This window comes from Mandrillus leucophaeus, unplaced genomic scaffold (genome assembly GCF_000951045.1).
Source record: "Mandrillus leucophaeus isolate KB7577 unplaced genomic scaffold, Mleu.le_1.0 Scaffold488, whole genome shotgun sequence".
Classification (NCBI taxonomy): Eukaryota; Metazoa; Chordata; class Mammalia; order Primates; family Cercopithecidae; genus Mandrillus; species Mandrillus leucophaeus.
This window is the reverse complement of record NW_012105231.1, coordinates 886,211-903,954: the sequence shown is the minus strand read 5'-3', so window position 1 is coordinate 903,954 and position 17,744 is coordinate 886,211. Positions and strand designations below refer to the sequence as shown.

Here is a 17,744-nt window from a genome sequence, read left to right as displayed (position 1 = left end):
ATTCATTCACTCATCAAATATTTAATGAGCACCTACTAAGCTTTAGGTGCTGTTCTAAACGCTGTGGGTCCAGTATCACTCATCTAAGCAAACAAAACTGCCTGTCTGCATGGAACTCACCTTCTAGTTGGGGAAAGACAGACATCAAAAACTGAGCAAATGGGAATAAATTCAATGGAAAAAGGGAGAAAGGGGTGCCAAGAGAAAATAGAGCTCCATTTTTAAATAAATTGGAAAGGGAAGGCCCCACGGGATAGACAGAATTGAAGCAAAGCCCCAAAGGTGCAGCTTGCAGATGTTTGCACATGCAGGAAGAGTGTCCCAGGCAGAGGAAACAGCCAGTCCAAAGCCTCTGCAGCAGGTTGTGCCGGGCACGCTCATGGAGCACCAAGGAGCTGGAGCTGGAGGGGAGCAGACAGGGAGAGGGAGGAGGGGAGGTCCCATCTGGACCAGTGATCCTTTCAGAAGTCTGCAGCCACATCTCACTGGTACCTTTCCTGAAATTCTAGTATTTAGAATTTAGAATTAGTATTTAGAATTTAGACAACACGTCTCCCTTTTTCCCTCTCATGTGTGGGGTGAAGGAGTTCTGGGGAGTATGGGTCTGGCAGGAGAGGGATAGCAACAGGAGCCTGCATTGGTCCTGCAAGGGCACAACAGTGTGTGGTGAGAAGAGGAAACAGGGGAAGATCTGGCCAAGTTCTTGCTCCCTCAACTCCGGCAGGACCCAGAGGCACACTGGGGCATGTGTGGGAGTCAGCATAGCCTCACTTTCTAGTCCTCTATCCACGCCCGCATCAGGCATCTCCTCACTTCTCCAGACATACTCTGGAATCTGACGGAGGGGTGACAGAACTTCAGAGTTAATAAACTGTAATCTTCTAGTGCACACTACAATTAACACACCCCAAAGTACAGTTACTTTGTAATTAGATCAAAGAACAAAACCCAAAACACTCGTCCAGGTAAAGTTATTGTCAAACTTCTTCCGTAGGTTTCCTAGCAATTAAACCCACTTACTCATTTCATCTGGAAAAAGTATGTATTACTTCAATTTAAACTAATGCCATAATGATCCAATGTGTGTTATTAATGAGATCGGGCATGGCAGTTCAGTCATCTGGACTGCTTTGCCAGGGGCCACAAAGGAGACGTCAGCAAGGAGCACTGATTATAAAGTAACATTTGCCCTAATAATTCCCTTTCTTCCAGGGAATTTTATTTCACGAAGACTCTGGGGGTGAGATCCCAACAGATATTTGCTATGAAAATCAGTTAAGCTGTCCAGCTTAGAAGGCACGATGGCTCTTCGGAGCCACCTGTGACTGTGCAAGGAGACCTTGGGGAAGCCTTGGCAGCTCAGCTCCTCCATAGGGCAAGGTGTATACCCTGCAGGTGAGAGAGCTGACCCCCAAGCTCCCTCTGTTTCCCCAAGCACCAAGAACACAACCAAAATACAGCTGCATTCTGGGATGCTGAACAAGCCAGGACTGGGATTCACCAGGTCTGCCTTGGGCAGCCAAGGAAGAATGGACAGCAATGGGACTACCGCTGGGCACAGCTCCACAGTAGTAAGTGTTACTGAGCAGTTACCACGCCAGGTACTGAGCTAAGCCCCTGACATCTATTGACTAATTTAATCCACACATTAACCCCATCAGGCAGAAATGAGTACTGTATCGCAATGTTACAAATGAGAAAACTGCTGCACAGAGAGGTTGAGTGACTTGCCCAATGTCACACAGCTAAGGCAGCAGAGCTGGGATTCAACAAGAAGACTGCTCTGGATCCCATGCCCCTAACTATTAAATGCAAGGGTTATCCTGAGCCTGACTGGAGGAGCAAACAGCCAAATCTCTTGCACCAAGATTCTACCAAGGTTGCCTAGTGCCCATACGCACTGCCATGAGGGAAGAATTCTGGTTCCTGCCACTCCTGGTCCCCACGCATGGTTTGCTGTGATCATATAGACCACTTACCATGTGCCAGGTACTCTACCGGGTATTTTGCCCTTACAGCTCAGAAATTACCCTACAGATGAGGAAGCTGAAGTTCAGAGAAGTCACCTTGCATAGGAAGCAGGAGGCAGAGAGGGGTGGCGATTCATGCTTATTTTTTTATTTACTCATTTATTTTTTGCGCTTGATGCAACACTCAAAAAGTACAAGAAGTTATGCAGTGAAAAATAAATCTCCCATCCCAGTCCAAGCCACTGTGTTTCCCTCCCTTAAACAGCATTTCCTTGGAGTGACTGTGTGTGTCCACTCAGATACACACACATAGAAGCTCACTTGTACACAAAGCAACACTTACGTCACCATTCCCATTTCTCTATTGTCAGCTAACAGCACCATGTTTTGGAACTACTTCCACTCAGCACATAATAAACTAGACTTTTCCATTAAATGTACATATCATAATATATTTAACCAATTTGCTGAAGATGGACATTTAGATTGTTGCTAATTTCTGATGTCACCAAATATGCCACAATAAATCTTAGTACATCAAGCAAACACTCTACCACAGTGTTTGCTCCCCACAGACATGCCAAGAGGCTGTGAACAGAGCTGTGGACCCTCTGGGAACCAGAGCTGGCCAGTCCCCCACTCACCAGCCATATGACCTAGAGCAAATCCCTTTACTTCTCTGAATACAGAACCCATCATGTGGGGTTGCTATTGGGATGATGTGAGCAAGGGCAGCTCCACGCTGTTTCAGGGCACCCAGGACGAAGCAAGGGCTAGAGGGACTGGAGCTGTTACCCGCTGGCATGACGCCTGGGTTATCTGGGAAATGCAGGCCCTACATCTAGCTTAGACTCTGGGGCTGTGGTTTGTCCTAAGACAGATCATCATTCCTGAGAATGTGTCAGTTTCTGCCCTTTTGTCTGCAGACAATGACTTCAGACAGGAGGCAGTGAAAGGACCAGAGCCTTCTAAAGATGAAGGCTTTGCCTTTGTCCGTCTTCAGATCTCTGGGCGGGTATAAAGAACAGGACCCAAGAGTGCCACCCAAGGTAGCAAGGTATGGCTCCCAGGGATTTCTGGGGATCCTGAGCATCTAAAGTCTCCTCCGACTATCTCTCCAGTCTCATCCCTAGCCAATTCCCATATTCCAGCCATATGATCTTTCCTCCTCTCCATTGCCCCTAGGCCTTTCCTCAGGAAAGAAGGAACCAAGTTCTTCCCTCTGCTTGGAACACTCTTCCTACAACCCCAGTGCCCTTTGCTTGCCTAACAAAAAATAAAAACTACTCCTATTTAAACACCTGCTTAAATGTCACCTCCAGCCCCCAGTGCCCTTTAATTGCCTAATAAAAAATAAAAACTACTCCTATTTAAGCACCTGCTTAAATGTCACCTCCTCCAGGAAGCTCTTCCTAACCACCTTGCCATAGGCTGCACTGAATTTGCATGAGCGTTCTTCGGTTACCACCAAGAAAAAGACAGGCCCAAAGGCACGGCAAAGTGGAGCAGTGTCAGGGTGGAAGGACTATCAACCCACAGCTGCTGAGAGAGGCAGGCTTGCTAGGCTCACGGAGGAGCAGGGGAGACAGGCGCAGCCTGGCCAGACCCTAGCTGTGGACACCTAGCCAGGTGGACAATATCTGCTCTCCATATAGAGAGGGAGGTTTCAGCAGGAAAATTTCTTTCTGACATGCGGGTAGGAGAGGACTTCTTAAACAAGACAAGCAAGAGAACTAGCCATAAAAAAAAAAAAAACAGATGACTACATTTGACAACAATACAATAAAGAATTTCTGTTCACTAAGACAAACAATTAACTTAAAGAAGATATTGCCACACTTAAAAAGAAAAGGCTCGATTTTAAAAACAGGCAAAAAACTCAACTGTAAACAGGTGTTTCACAGAAGAGAAAATAAAAATAGCCCATAAAGATATAGAAAGATACCCAACCTCATCTATCATCAAGAAAATGTAAATTAAAATCAAAATAAGATTACATTTTGCACTAGAAACCTAAAAGTAGCCAGAAGAGAAGTGTTGGTGAGGTTAGGGGACTTGGGGAACTCTCACATATTGCAGGTGGTAGTGTGAATTGCTAGGAATGCTTTGGAAAACAGTTTGGTCTAACCTAATAAAGTGAAATATGCACTGACCCAACAGTCCAGCAATTCTGCTCCTCAGAATAGACCCTGAAAAGCTCTTGCACATAAACACCAAAAGACAAATATGAGAATGTTCCTATCAGTATTGTTGGTAATAACAAAATCCTGGAAACAACACAAATGCCCATGGACAATAAAGTGGATAAATGAATCAGGGCATACAGTGCAGCAATAAAAATGATTAATACACCGACCTGCATCAAACGGATGAATTTCAAAAACCTAATGATGAGTGAAAATTAAAAAACAATCCCAGAAGCATGCAGAAGTGTTATTCCACATACATGAGTCGCAAACCAACCATGGGCCCCATACTTGTATGATAAAACTATCAAGGAATGGAGCTGCAAGCCACTATCCTGAGCCAACTAAGGAACAGAAAACCACATAGGGCATGTTCTCGCTTCTAAGTGGGAACTAAATCATGAGAACCCATGGACACACAGAGGGGAACAACACACACTGGGGCCTATGGGAAGGTGGAGAGTGGAGGGAGGGTGGAGATTGGAGGGTGGGAGGAGGGAGAGGATCAAGAAAAACAACTAATGGGTACTAGGCTTACTATCTTGGTGATGAAATAATCTATACAACAAACTCCCACAACACAAGTTTACCTATGTAACAAACTTGCACTTGTACCACTAAGCCTAAAATAAAAGTTAAAAAAAAAAAAAAAAAAGACATTGGCTTGGGATCCTCTAAAACAGTGAAATACATGTACAGTGTTTTAAAAATATGAGGCATAAATTTAAAATTTCCATGCTTAGATACAACTTGGCAAAACTTCAGACACATAAAAAGAAAAAAAATATATCAAGGAAAGCGAGGGGCTTGTTAGCACACAATCAGGAGAGTGTTTAAGTCCCTCTGTAGGGGAGACATGGTCAGGGTGAAGCACACAAGGGCTCCTTGATATTTTTTAAACTGGTTGTGTGTTCACGAGTCTTCAGGTTATTAGCCTTTTAATTGAACATATACATTGTAACCACGTGTAGCTTTCAATTAAAAAATAATTTTTAAACTAGCACAAATAGACAGTAGTCACTCATACAGAGCCCTGATGTTTTGTTTCTGCGGAATCCCAGCTTCCAACCCATCCCCGGTCTGCAAGCTAGCCAGAGGCCAAGAAGCGACTGCCGTGCCCTGGAGATGCCCCTGGGCCCCTGGGCCCTGACTTCCAATGCCAGCCCATGCAACATTAGCCAAGTTACTCCACCCATCTGTGTCTTCATTGAAAATGAGTGCCTAGCAAAATACCTGGCATGTGGTAGGGATTCCGTGAATATTTGTTGAATGAATGAGTCAATGATATCTAAGAGCTCATCATAATTACAACCTTCATCCAAATTTATTCGCTAGAGGGAAATTGTGGATACAGCTACTAGCACATCTCCACCCCAGCCCCTGCCAATGCATACACACACATGAATATCCCAGCATTTGAAGTGGCAACTCAGAAAGTTCTCCATTCTTTTCGATCCAAACTTTTGGTATTTTAATGTTGCAAATTTTCTCTCTCAAATGTCATCTTCTCTTTTGTTTTTCCTTTCACTATCACAACAAGCATACAAGTATTTTCAGTGGAATTTTACCAAATGGCACATCTTGTAAACCATATACATACCATCTCCTCTCTCACCCTTCTGCCAAATTCTGTCTTGGAGCCCATGGCTTTTCCTGTTCTGATCTCTAACTCCTGACTCAAATGCCCAGTCCTCAGGCTCTACCTGGGGCAGGACATCCCTGGGTTTAAAGGGAGGCTGATGAGCAAATGAGGAAGAATCAGGCCTTGCCCCACAAAGGAGGAAGCCTATGTGTGATGCTCACTGAAGTGACTGCACCAGCCTAAAGCATGTCATGTCCCTTCCAAACTACCTCCCTTTTTCTTGGTATCAACTCTGACTGGTTGGGGACAGCAGCAGGATGCTAGAGCCTAGTAAGTTCAAATTACAGAAACAGAATGATGCCTTGGCTAAATGCATGGGTACTAAAGTCAAAAAGAACCTTTCTGAGCCTCATTTTCGTCATCTGTAAAATGTAGTGATAATCCGACCTCAGAGGGATGTTGGGTGGCTAGAGTGAAGTAAAATACATAAAGATACTTGCAGAAGCATTGAAAAAAAGTTGCTATATTCCCAAACCACTTCTGTTTGACTTTGGAAAGAATAGAACAGTCTTTACACTTAATTTGCTTTTTAATTGGGCTCATCTGCAGCTAGTGCTGCAGTGAGTCGGGGGGAGGAGGGGCTCTGAGGCGTTCCAGAGGCACTGTTTGTCTTGGCTATATTGGCAATGTGTATCCACCCAGAAGTGACACTGGGACAGGCCACAGCCAGCCATGCCAAGGAAGCAGCCACACTCGCACTCCGAGGGCTGAATGTTCTGCATCAAACAGCAGATAGGCTGAGCTGCCTTGGCTCAGGCACGTTGGAAATGGGCAGCAGCTGGGCTGGGCATGAGGGGAAAGCCAGGACGAGCACTGGGCACTGAGTTAAAATTTTACAGAAAATGTGTAGAGGCAGAAACCAAGCCTCACTGCTTGTCACATCAGGAGGCCGATGACCAGGGAAGGCAAAGGCAGGAGGTCCTGCACAGAATCCAATAAAAGAGTTCTCTGGCCTCCAGCAAGCGGAGAGCCAGAAGGGCTAGCACCCTGGACAGCGCCATGAGTACACAGCTCTGAGGCTGTCTTCCGACTGAGAACCCCACCTCTGGGGTTCTCCACTCACCTCCACCCTCCAGGTCTGAACCAGCAAACATGACAGGTCTCTGCCAATCCCTCTCTTGCACTATGGAAGCCTCACAGACCAACCATGGTGTTTTCTGCTGCTGAGCCCACACACAGCCTCAGAATCCTTCCCAGCACAGCTCCCAAGCAGCCTCAACCAACCACCTACAGTGGTCCTCCAGATGAAAGTTACTGGTCACTTGGCAACTTTATGGAATGACTGATAAGGAGCAGTCTGGTTGGAAACTAACTTCAACCCCACCATAGGTAGCAAAGGTGTCCATGTCAGAAAAGAGGAACACAGCTTTTGGTCCCATTGTAGATTCCAGGTGGAGGAGAGAAGAGGGGTGGGGAAGTGTATCTGCAGAATAAAACCCATTTCCTAGCCTACACCCCTTCCCTGCCACCTCATATTCAGAGGTCAGACTATCCAGTACCCTTGTCTTTCTCCCCATTCCTCCTTTGTCTTGTTTGAAAATGGCTTGAAAACTCCATGTCCCCATCCATGAATGTGTCAAGGGGCTACTCTGTGCCAGGCAGCGTGCAGACAGCAGGGCCATTGTGGTGGGAAGTACACAGCCACTCTCCCGGACTTCACTGCCTCACCAGGCAGTCCAGCACTCATGGAGGACCAGCCCTCATGAGAGTCAGGACAAGCCGAGAGCAGGCTGAGGGCAGGACGAGCATGTCTGCGAGAGCGTGTAACCAAGCTGCCAGCTCTGTAGGACAGGTGGGGCTCAGGAACATTTTTCTTTGTGGACCTGCATCTTGAGCAGAGTGAGGGTAAGGAGTGTAATAAGAAAACAGGACTTGGGCAAGTGCCACCAGGCCTTGTTCAGTCTGCAGGAATCACAGGAGCACAGACGGGTGGGCAGGCTAGAGAGCTGATCACCTGCCCTCCCAGCAGCTGAGGTTCCCATCAAGGTCTCCTTCCAGGCTCTAGAGGAAAACTGTGTCTGCAGGCCAGATTGGAAACAGAGCAATGATGCCCAGAGAAAGTGGGGTGGGAAGGGCCTGGGCACACTGGATCACAGCACCCCCATCCCCGGCAGTGTCCATGCCTCTCCACAGGGCCCAGCCTCAGAGCAGGCTGGACTTTGGGGTTGAACCACCAGCCCCAAGGGCTCTCAGGGGAAGGTCTGGCCCCTGAAAGATCCCTGCAGGCAACTTAGGGCTCTTACAAAGCCTCCAACTCCTCCCCAAGGGCCAGGGACTGAGCAGGAGTGGGAGCGTGGGAGGGAGAGGCCAGGTCTTGGACTGAGTCCAGTTCGGGTCCCACCCTTGTCCCCATCCACCTCATTTTTATTTCAGCACAGTGACTGTTTGCTCTTTCAGTTCTTCCTGGAAGACTCCAAACAGTGTATTTGCTCAAGAGCTGGGGACAACATTCCAGTCTTAGAGAAGAAGGGTATTTAGGCAAATGCAAACATATGCTGATTTCTTTTCTTAGTTACATTCTTGGCAAAGAAATTATATCACTCAGAGACAAAATGGGACTTTCGAAGGTCCACCCATTCCATCCTGGCACCGGCCGTGGGGCTGCCAACCCTCATCAGTCTCCCACACCCTTTAACATGTTATGGGGGTGTCTGTGGCTATACAGAGGTAGCATAGGGATCCTTGTGAAGGAACGACTCTGTATCCTGACTGGTGGTCACAGGAATCTACACATGTGATTTTTAAAATGCATAGCAATAAATCCATACCTGCAAGATCACATGCACTACTGAAATATGAACAAGGCCTATGGGCTGTATCAAATCCTGGTTGCAATATTGTACTACAGCTATGCAGGATGTTACTGTGGGGGAACCTGGGTAAAGGGCACACTGGATCTCTCTGGGTTGCTCCTTATAATTGCATGTAAATCTAAGTTATCTCATAATTTTCAAAAAAAATTGTTTAAACACTAAACATGGAAACCATTCTATCTCAGGATTACAACTAGTCTGTTTTTACAGAGCAGTCATAAGAAACCCTGAAGCCATTTCTCCAAAGCCCATTTTTGTGGTTTCCTAACAAGAAAATGATGATTTTTTTTCCTATGAGAGGCCTTCAAAGAAGCCATGCCCAGCCCTACCCAGTGTCCCCAACCCACCAACCCCAGCCTGGCTCCACGACACTCAGGGCATTCCTCCCCCGACCTTTGCCCCAGCCTGGAACCCTGAAACTGAAGGCAGATTGGGATAGATGGAGGCAAGGAGCCAGGAAGGCCTGGCAATCGTCCAGTGTGAAGGGCACTCTTTGGAGAGGAGGCCTCCAGGAGGAACCATGCTGGCCGGCCTCCACCTGTGCCAGCACACAGCCCTTTGGATCCCTGCCAGCAGTTTATTAATATTTTATTGAAACCTCTAAGATGATTCAAACTTCAGCCATCATGATAAGGTGTTGTTGCTAGGCAACTTTAGCGCCTATCTATGGAGCTGTTGTTGCAGCTCTTCCTGACTCATGAAGCTTGAGGTTTGACCCTATCACCTGGAGACTCACACAGCACAGACCACCCACCACCAGTCCAGGGCCCCACCCACTCTCTAGTGTCCCAGCATCTGGCCATCCCTGCCCCCGAGCAGCCCTGGCTCTCCTGCCTGACAACTCACCATACTCGCTGTCGTAGAACATGACGAACTTCTGCCAGCGCAGCTCCGTCACCAGCCTGAGCATGACGTCGTTGAGGCGGACGGGTGGTCTCGAAGCCAGTGTGTAGGCCTCACCATCAGGGCTAGGGTTCAGGTGGCAGGCGGTGCGTGGCGACCCCCCGGGGTTGCGCTGGACAAAAAGGTGTGGGATGTGCATGGCATCCGTGAGGGACTGCAGGGCGTTGGCAGATGCACAGCCGGTGGACGTGACCAAGGCCAAAATCCCCTGGGTCATGAGGTCACAGGCTAGAAAGAGAGGAGAGAGAGAGGAAGGGGTCAGCATCGGGGTGATGCTGCACCAGCTTCAGCCTGCAGGCCCCATGCCTGGCAGCTCGTGCCTGGGACTCCCAAGAGAGGCTGCCTCCCTCCAGGACGAAGAACCATCCTGGGCCAGGCCAGCAGTTTTCATTAGCACAGCCTCACTGACATCCTTGGTGAAAATGCCAACTAGACATTTTTGTACCCATTTAACATGAGAAAATAGAAGTCAAAAGGGGTAAAACCATTTGCCCTAGGCTAGTCAGGGAAGGATGGTAGAGTACAGATTCATCGCAAATCTGCCTGACTCCCCACCCAAGCTGTGAGATTAGCCATCCTGGCAACAGACTATAAGCCCGTTAAGAGCCAAAACGTCATTGTGTTGATCTGTGTATCCTCATGCCTAGCTGTGGGCGGAGAATACACTGTGCGCTCTACAACTGTTGACTGAACTGAACTGATTGGGACTGAAGGGACTAAATGGCTTCCGAAAGTCAGGGAGGCACTTACCCAAGAGGACCCAAGATGTAGGAAAAAAAGAAAAGAAACCCTAGGTCTTCTGGCCAAATCCACTTGATCCGTATCATAAAAATACTGGGCCAAACCCCAGATGAAGCAGTTGTTCCAGAAGGATTATTCAAAAGCCACTTGACAATAACAAAGAAAGACGCTCCCGCCGCTCAGGCAGTTACCACGGGTGCAGAGGACGAACGCAACGGATGCTCCAGCAGCCGCTTCTAGGGCTGACATGCCCAGGGGCTCATCTTTCCAAGCTCTCCTGTAACTGCAAGAGGCGCCCCTTGTAGCCATGTGCCTACACTTTTTTGGGATATCAACCAATTAATAGAAAGATGCAACTCCCAACGCCGCAACTCACTGCACCAGTTTTGAAGCAAACATTTCTTACTAATAGTTTATGCGATGGCAAGGATGTGCAGAAGCAGATGCAGTTTCAAAACACAGCCTGTGAATGGCAGCAGGCCATCTGCTGCACACGGCAGACTTTGAACGACTTTTGACAATGCAGTTCTTTCGGTCAAGAGCTCTTGGGTTTCTGTAATGCCTCAGATAAGGCTGGGAGAGGGAGAGAAGAACAGGGGAAACTGACCCCAGGGAGCAAGGCAGTGGGAGGCAGGGGAACATGTGGGAAGGGGAGGGTCTCCCCACACTCTGCAGCAGCAAAGTCCGGCTGCCCTCTGGGCAAGGGCGCTCGCCTTGCACTGGCATGAGCACCAGCAGGACAAGAAACCAAGTCCCATGGTTCTCTCCTCTTCAAGGCCACCAGCAAGGGTAGCTAAACAAGAGATGATGATGTCTTGTGAATCTCACAGCCCCCTAGATGCCCTGGCCCTCTCCTACCCCAGCTCCAGTCTGCTGAGTTCTCTCCTAAACAGAAATCTATTGCATGTCTTGTTTAAAGCCCCGCTGTGCCCCCGTTTTACTTTAGCCGTAGGGATAAAGTAAAAGTCCACTCCTGAAAAAGTGGTCTTGCAAACTCCCATGCCTGCAGCCTCACGCTCCTCACCATACCCTTTTCCGCTACATCCCAACCAACTGCCCACCCTGGACCCTCAAACTCACCTCTTCAATCTTGATGCTCACTCTTGCTTCAAAACTCAGACTCAGCATCCCCAGACTGGCTCATGACCCTTTTGGCATGATCCCCCTTCACTGCACTTCCCTGTCATGGGCCACATGTTGCCTGTGTTACTGGCTGGTTCTCTAGCTTGACCCCAGGTTCCAGGATGACAAGTGTCATGCCTTCTGTGTTCACTATCCTTTCCCAGACACGTGCTAAGCCCAGTTCACAATAGGCAATAAAGACTTGTGCAAGAATATCATGCAAGAATTTCCATGGCCCCGGTCAGTAATTCCTCTCTGGATACCTGTCCAAACCATAGGAACAGCATTCAATCCAAAACCATTCAGAGGATACTATCCGTACTCTTGGAATATTGCTAACAATCTAAAAGATGCAAATAGGTGAGTGGTTATGAAAGGGCCCCATTTGCTGAAAGTATATACAGCCTTTAAACTACTCAAGAAGATACTACAATAACACGGGAAAGTGCCTGTCATAAAAAAGTAGGTGAAAGTGATACAAAATTGCATGTATTTTATCAATTAAATAAAACGTCAGCATGCATGAAAGAAAAACCAGAAGGAAATATTGCAAAATGTTAAAAGTCACTGCAATTTAGAAGAAACCTGAAAGTGGTCTTCTTTCTTTTCTATATTTTGCCAAAATTTTGTGACATAAACAGATAATTCCCTTTAAATAGAAAAATAATCCTCTGATAATGGATAAGTAGGAAAACTACATAGGAGGAATGACTATTGTGTGAGAATTGCCTCTGCGCCAAATTCTCCTGGTGTCCTTTGTACATGTGAATTCACAGTATTCTCAGGACATTTGTGTAGAGTAGGTATCATTGCATCCATTTTCCAGACAATGAGATGTGAGGCCACACAATGAACACTGCTACAGACATGGGGAAAATGCTTCTGAGAGGTGGCCATGTGAAAATACCAGGGCACAAAATTATATGCTAACTATGATTACAGCTAGGCAGAAAGCATACCCATGAAAACGGCAAGAGAAAACACTAAAGGCTAAGGCGCTACAACAGTGCATGGATTTTTCTTCTTGTGCATGTTCTCTTTAATGCCAATACTATACATTTTTAATCTTAAACAGCAATTGTATAAAATAAACTGTATATCCCTGGGACATAAATTGTCCAGGAACTCCAATGCTCAATTGTGGAGTTCTCTCATCCCAGGACTCCCATGGAGAGTCCTCCTTGCAGCCCTCAGTCACTTTTGGCTCTTGTTGCCCCACCTGCCTGGCTCCCTCCCAGGTCATCATCTGTCCCCACTCCATATATGTCAGGTTTTGAAGTTGCAGAATGTCTCTGAACCTCAGTTTCCCCATCAGGGCATGCATGCCACTGGCTCCTGCCCTCCTTGTCTCATACATACATTTGGTATCCCTGCCCACCCCCCCACAAGCCAGCCCCTGCCCTAAGCACTGTTAAGGGGAAAAGCAGGAGGACCACAGGTCCCATCTTTGAGGAGGTTAGGATCCACCGAGGAGACAGACTCTGCAACTCAACTGGAGGAAAGAGACAGGAAGCTCCCTGGGACACAAAGGAGGGTAAATTCATTTGCGGTCAGCACCAGGGCCTCAAAGGAAGGAAAGGATTTAGAACCTTTCAGGGTCTCCCTCAGGGAGAGCAGCACAAGGTGGGTGCAGAGTGACAACGACATAGAGCCGGGCAGAACCCTCACCAGCTACCACCTCACCAAGGGTGGTGGGAAGAGCATTCAGATCTCACGTTCACCCACTTTCCAGTTTTGGCTCCTCCAGTCAGTAGCCACACAGCCACGGGCACGTCCCTTTCTAAGCCTCCATTTTCTATTAAATAGGAATAAGAATCTCTACCCAGCAGAGCTATGAGAGCACTGGCTGAGGATGCGGACAGCAAGAGCCAATGCCTCACAGTGCACAAGATGCTGAACAGATGTCAGCCTCCTGCCCCTTCCTTGGACATCCCATCTCTCCATCAAAGTCATGCCCAGGATCTTAAGTATTATCTCTCTCAGGCGAGAGCCATCTCGCCCTCCCCATGGAGGTGGGTGCTGCCGGCCCAACCCTCATGGAGCCACCTGCAGCGTCGTAAGCGCCAGGCCTCACAAACAGGGTGGGTAATTAAGGCTGGAAGCCTCTCCCAGGCGCTAATGGAGAGGCCCAATGTGAGTCAATTTCCAATCCACTGTGAATGGCCTGCTAATTGGGGCACTGTTGAAATGATGGTTATTTGGAGGCTTCTAACATAAAAATAATAAGATCAAAATACATCAGATCAAAGCCAAATCAGCTATTAGCTTAATCAAGGTTGTGTGTGATGGGATGTTACACAATGCATGCCCTGGTTGTTGTGACAGATGCTGAACCCCAGGACCGGGACTGGCCACCTGCCGGAGTCCGGGGCCTGCCCTGGTCACACACTGGGACCGTGGGTGAGGGCTTGTCCTCTCTGGGTTACTGGTTGGCTTTCTCTTTATTTCTTTCTGTCTTTCTTTCTTTCTTTTTCTTTCTTTCTTTCTTCTTGGGGGGGGGTGGTCAAATAAAGATGATGGCTCCCTCTTCACAGGTCTGCTCCACGTGTGCCATGAAAGGTCTTTATATGTGGACGGTCATTCATGCTGCCTCGCACAGAGTAGCAAATCGGAAGTCACCACTACCTAGCATGATGCTCAAAGATGTTTGTACAGCTCTCTAGAGGATAACAGCTTTTGTTATAATTCTTTGCCTCCATATTATATGGTCACAAAGCTGATGTCTCTCTTGATTACAACACAAGCTTGATGGACTGATAAGGGCCGCCTGAGAATGACCCATCCGTCAGCTGAGAAAGTGAGACAAACTGTAATGAGCAGCTTCCAGCCTCCTCACCTGCACCCTGTGTCCTGGGAAAGTGGAAGGTCTCCACAAAAGAAAGGGCTACTCAGAGCTCAGGGGCGAGGGTGGGGGGCAGCCAGCATTCCCAATTCTACTCCACAATCCATAGTCACATTCCCACCTGCTTCCCTGGAGAAGATGTTCGTATCCCACCCATACAGGCAAAAATTTTCCGGACAGCAGACTCTCAGGGGTGGGACATGTCAGGTGAGGTACTGGCCACTTCACAGGACAAACTCTCAGTAACTCTCACCCCAGGTGAGCTTTCTGATTTCCTGGTTTAAAAAAAAAAAAAAAATTACAGCACAGAGAGTGCTAGTTGCTTGGCCAGGACCACACAGCCAGAGAGCAAACAGCAAAGAGAACCCCAGACCACCAGGCACCTCTATATCCAACGCTGCAAAGAGGAAGTGGCCAGCAGGGACAGAACCCAGGATTCCAGGCTGACTCTACCCAACTGTCCCTGGATAGAAATCTCCAGGGCAGCTCCCAGCTCAGTGCTGGCCCCAGGGAAGGAGCAGGCAGGCAGGAACAAGGCCTGTCTCCCCTGAAAGCAGATCCTTGACTCATCAAGTCACTGGGTGCCTGTAGGTAGGTGCTGGAGGTGAGAGAGGTGCCCCAGAAATTGAGGTCATTCTGGGCACCATCACTAACTAATCCATGCCCACTATTCTCCATTTCCATGGGGATTTCTGGAACATTCTCAGAACAAGGCTGTGAGAAGCAATACCCCAGAAAGCATGTGTTAGAAGAGACTCACAGTTCCTGGTGCCACCCCCTGGTCATGACACTGGCCACTGCCAGCTCAGCCTTTCCCTCTGTCAGGTGCCCTTGAGGCATCGCTCCCAGGCTTGCTCGCCCTGGAAGAAGATCTGCCCATGCAGCCCCTGCTACTCTGAGGTCCCAGCCCCCTCAACTGGCAACCCCTGTGTTAGCCGGCCTCTGGGTGCCACCTTAAAGAGCAGCAGGATGTTTCCAAATGGATGAAGCAAGAGAGAGCCTCCACCTGGGGAGAAGTGACCTGATGCCCTAATCTCAGAGGAACCTGGCAAGGATCAGCTCCTCTCCGTGGGCAGCGGAAAAAACAGCCAGGCTCTGGGCAAACCCGGGCTCAGCCCTGCCTGCCCAGAAGGAATGGTCTCTCCCCAAGGGAGTCCAGCACCTCTGCCGACCCCCAGGCTGCTCCATGAGCCACCTCACTTCTCCAATAATCTTAACCTCCACGAGCACCCACCTGCCCCCAGTCACCCTCATTATCTGTACTCTTTCTTTCTTCCTTTAAATGGGAAACAGCTACATTAATATTTGAATTCCAATGGCTAATGCTTCAAATTAAGGTAGCATTTATAAATACTTTAGAGCTGATGAATAATTGACCAAATTTAGTATTGTCATAACTCATAGTAAATAATTGATCTATGGAGAGTAAATATGTTTCATCTTTTATTAAGACATTTAAAAGGTAACCAAAACCATAAAATGGGGGGCGGGGAATGGGTGGTGGTGCCGTAAGAGGCCAATGCTAGAGCTTGGGCCCTGGAGTGAGCTGGTGCTCCTGCCCCTCCTGCAGAAGGTGCCTCCCTCCAGAGCACAGGACACACACTTGACAGGCGTCGTCCATCCTGTCCCACAGACTGTGTGTTTCAGTGATTCTCTGCCCACTCTGCAACTTCCCAGAGACCTGCAGCAACCCCACCTCCTTCCTTGGAGCCTGCTTTCCTCCTCTCTGGTCACTCCACTACAGACTCCCTCTCTTTCCTTATGTAGCTTGGCTGCTGAAATCCTAACTAGGAGTCAACTCAGAGTGGATCAACCTGCCCACACTCTTCTCCACACTGCTGGCAAGAAGTGGAGGGCCACAGAGAGCGCCACACCCTGGCAACTCGGTGACCTTGGCCACATGGCAGTCACCCATCTCAGCAGGGCTCCCACGCTGACACCTCTCTACCACCTCTCTCCCTGTTCTTCTTGAACCACCCAGGTTTATTCCCCAAGTTCAACGAATGACTTACAGCCTTTTTCGTGAATCAGAAGACATCATCACAAGCAATCTCGCGTGACTTCCTGCCTCCAGAGCTCTACACCTCCCTGTCTGTGCTGAAAGCTGAAGAGAGAAGTTTCTCCTAAGGCTGGTCCCTGCTCCTGAGCTCCGGCGGCTCCCTCCTCTGGCCTTTTCCTACACCCAGATCCATCATCTATACCCTCTCTCTATGGAATCATCAACCTTCCTTGCATGTTTGACCCACCCTAAGCCCGGCCCTGTTGAGGGCTCCACCGTTATTGCTCAAGCCCACAAGGCTCCCCTTGGGGTCCTGACCCCCACCCACCCATCTGCCTGAGATCTCCAATTAATGAGTCCCTTGGCAGCTCAAACTTGATGCATCAACACTGAGCTGCCTAGGGTGTGAGTCTGTTCTTCCCAGTCTCCCAACCTCAGTAAAGTGGTGCCCCATCCACCCACTAGTTACTAACCCTTCTCTCTGACTGGCCCTCTGCACCCAAGCCACCACCAGGCCTGCATGCTTTATCTCCCAAATATATCTTGAGTCTGTCAACTTTCCTCCACTCCACTGCCATCGCCTTGGTTCAGAACACTGTCACCTCCCCAATGGACCCTCACACCTCCAACCTCCCCACTTGTCCCAGATGAACACACTGTCCATTCTACAGTGGACTGGCCTTTATAAAGCACCAACCAGACAGTGCTGTCCCTGCTTAAAACCACATGAACTTCCCACTGGCCTTAAAACAAAATGCATACCCTAATGGCACCCACAGGCCCAGCATACTCCACACCCTATGCACTGCGTTCCAAGTAGCAGGCCTTTGTGCGGTAACTCAAGCGTCCCAAGCTCTTGCTCACTACCAGGACTCTTCCCACACCACCCCCCAACCGCCACTGCCTAAAGTACTCCTGCTATGTTTGTCTGGCTAATTCTCCTTCTCCTGTGTGCTGCGTGGGTAACCATCATTCCCTCTAGAGAAACTTCCCCATGGTCACCAATCTTCCCTCACCATGGTTTGCCTTCATGGCACTAACCAACATTTGCCATTCCAACTGCCCAGTTGGAATGGCAAATGTTGGACTATTTTGTGTGGTCTCATTCTGCCCATAAGCAGAAGCACCTTCACTTCTTACCCACCCCCCCAACCCCCAGCACCTAGCACAGCACAGCAGAGCAAGAAACTACGTAATCTCTGGCTCACGCCTATAATCCTAGCACTTTGGGAGGCCAAGGTGGGCGAATTGCCTGAGCTCAGGAGTTTGAGACCAACATGAGCAACATGGTGAAACCCTGTCTCTACTTAAAAAAAAAAATACCAAAAAATTGTTGGGCATGGTGGCCCATGCCTGTAATCCCAGCTACTCGGAAGCCCGAGGTATGGAACTGCTTGCACCTGGGAGGTGGAGGTTTTAGTAAGCCAAGATAGTGCCACTGCACTCCATCCTGGGCTACAAAGCAAGACTCCATATCAAAAAAGTGAAAGGGAAGGGAAGGGAAGGGGGGAGAGGGGAGGGGAGGG

The 17,744-nt window shown here is 48.6% G+C and overlaps 1 protein-coding gene across 1 annotated transcript in view; it reads right to left on the bottom strand.

The window, feature by feature from the left end:
* Positions 1–17,744, bottom strand: part of GRID1 (glutamate receptor, ionotropic, delta 1) — an 840,572-nt gene that overhangs the window by 660,250 nt on the left and 162,578 nt on the right. Inside the window, exon 6 of the mRNA XM_011995401.1 lies at positions 9,458–9,742. Within this exon, the coding sequence (XP_011850791.1) occupies positions 9,458–9,742 (285 nt within the window). The remainder of the gene's footprint in view (positions 1–9,457; positions 9,743–17,744) is intronic.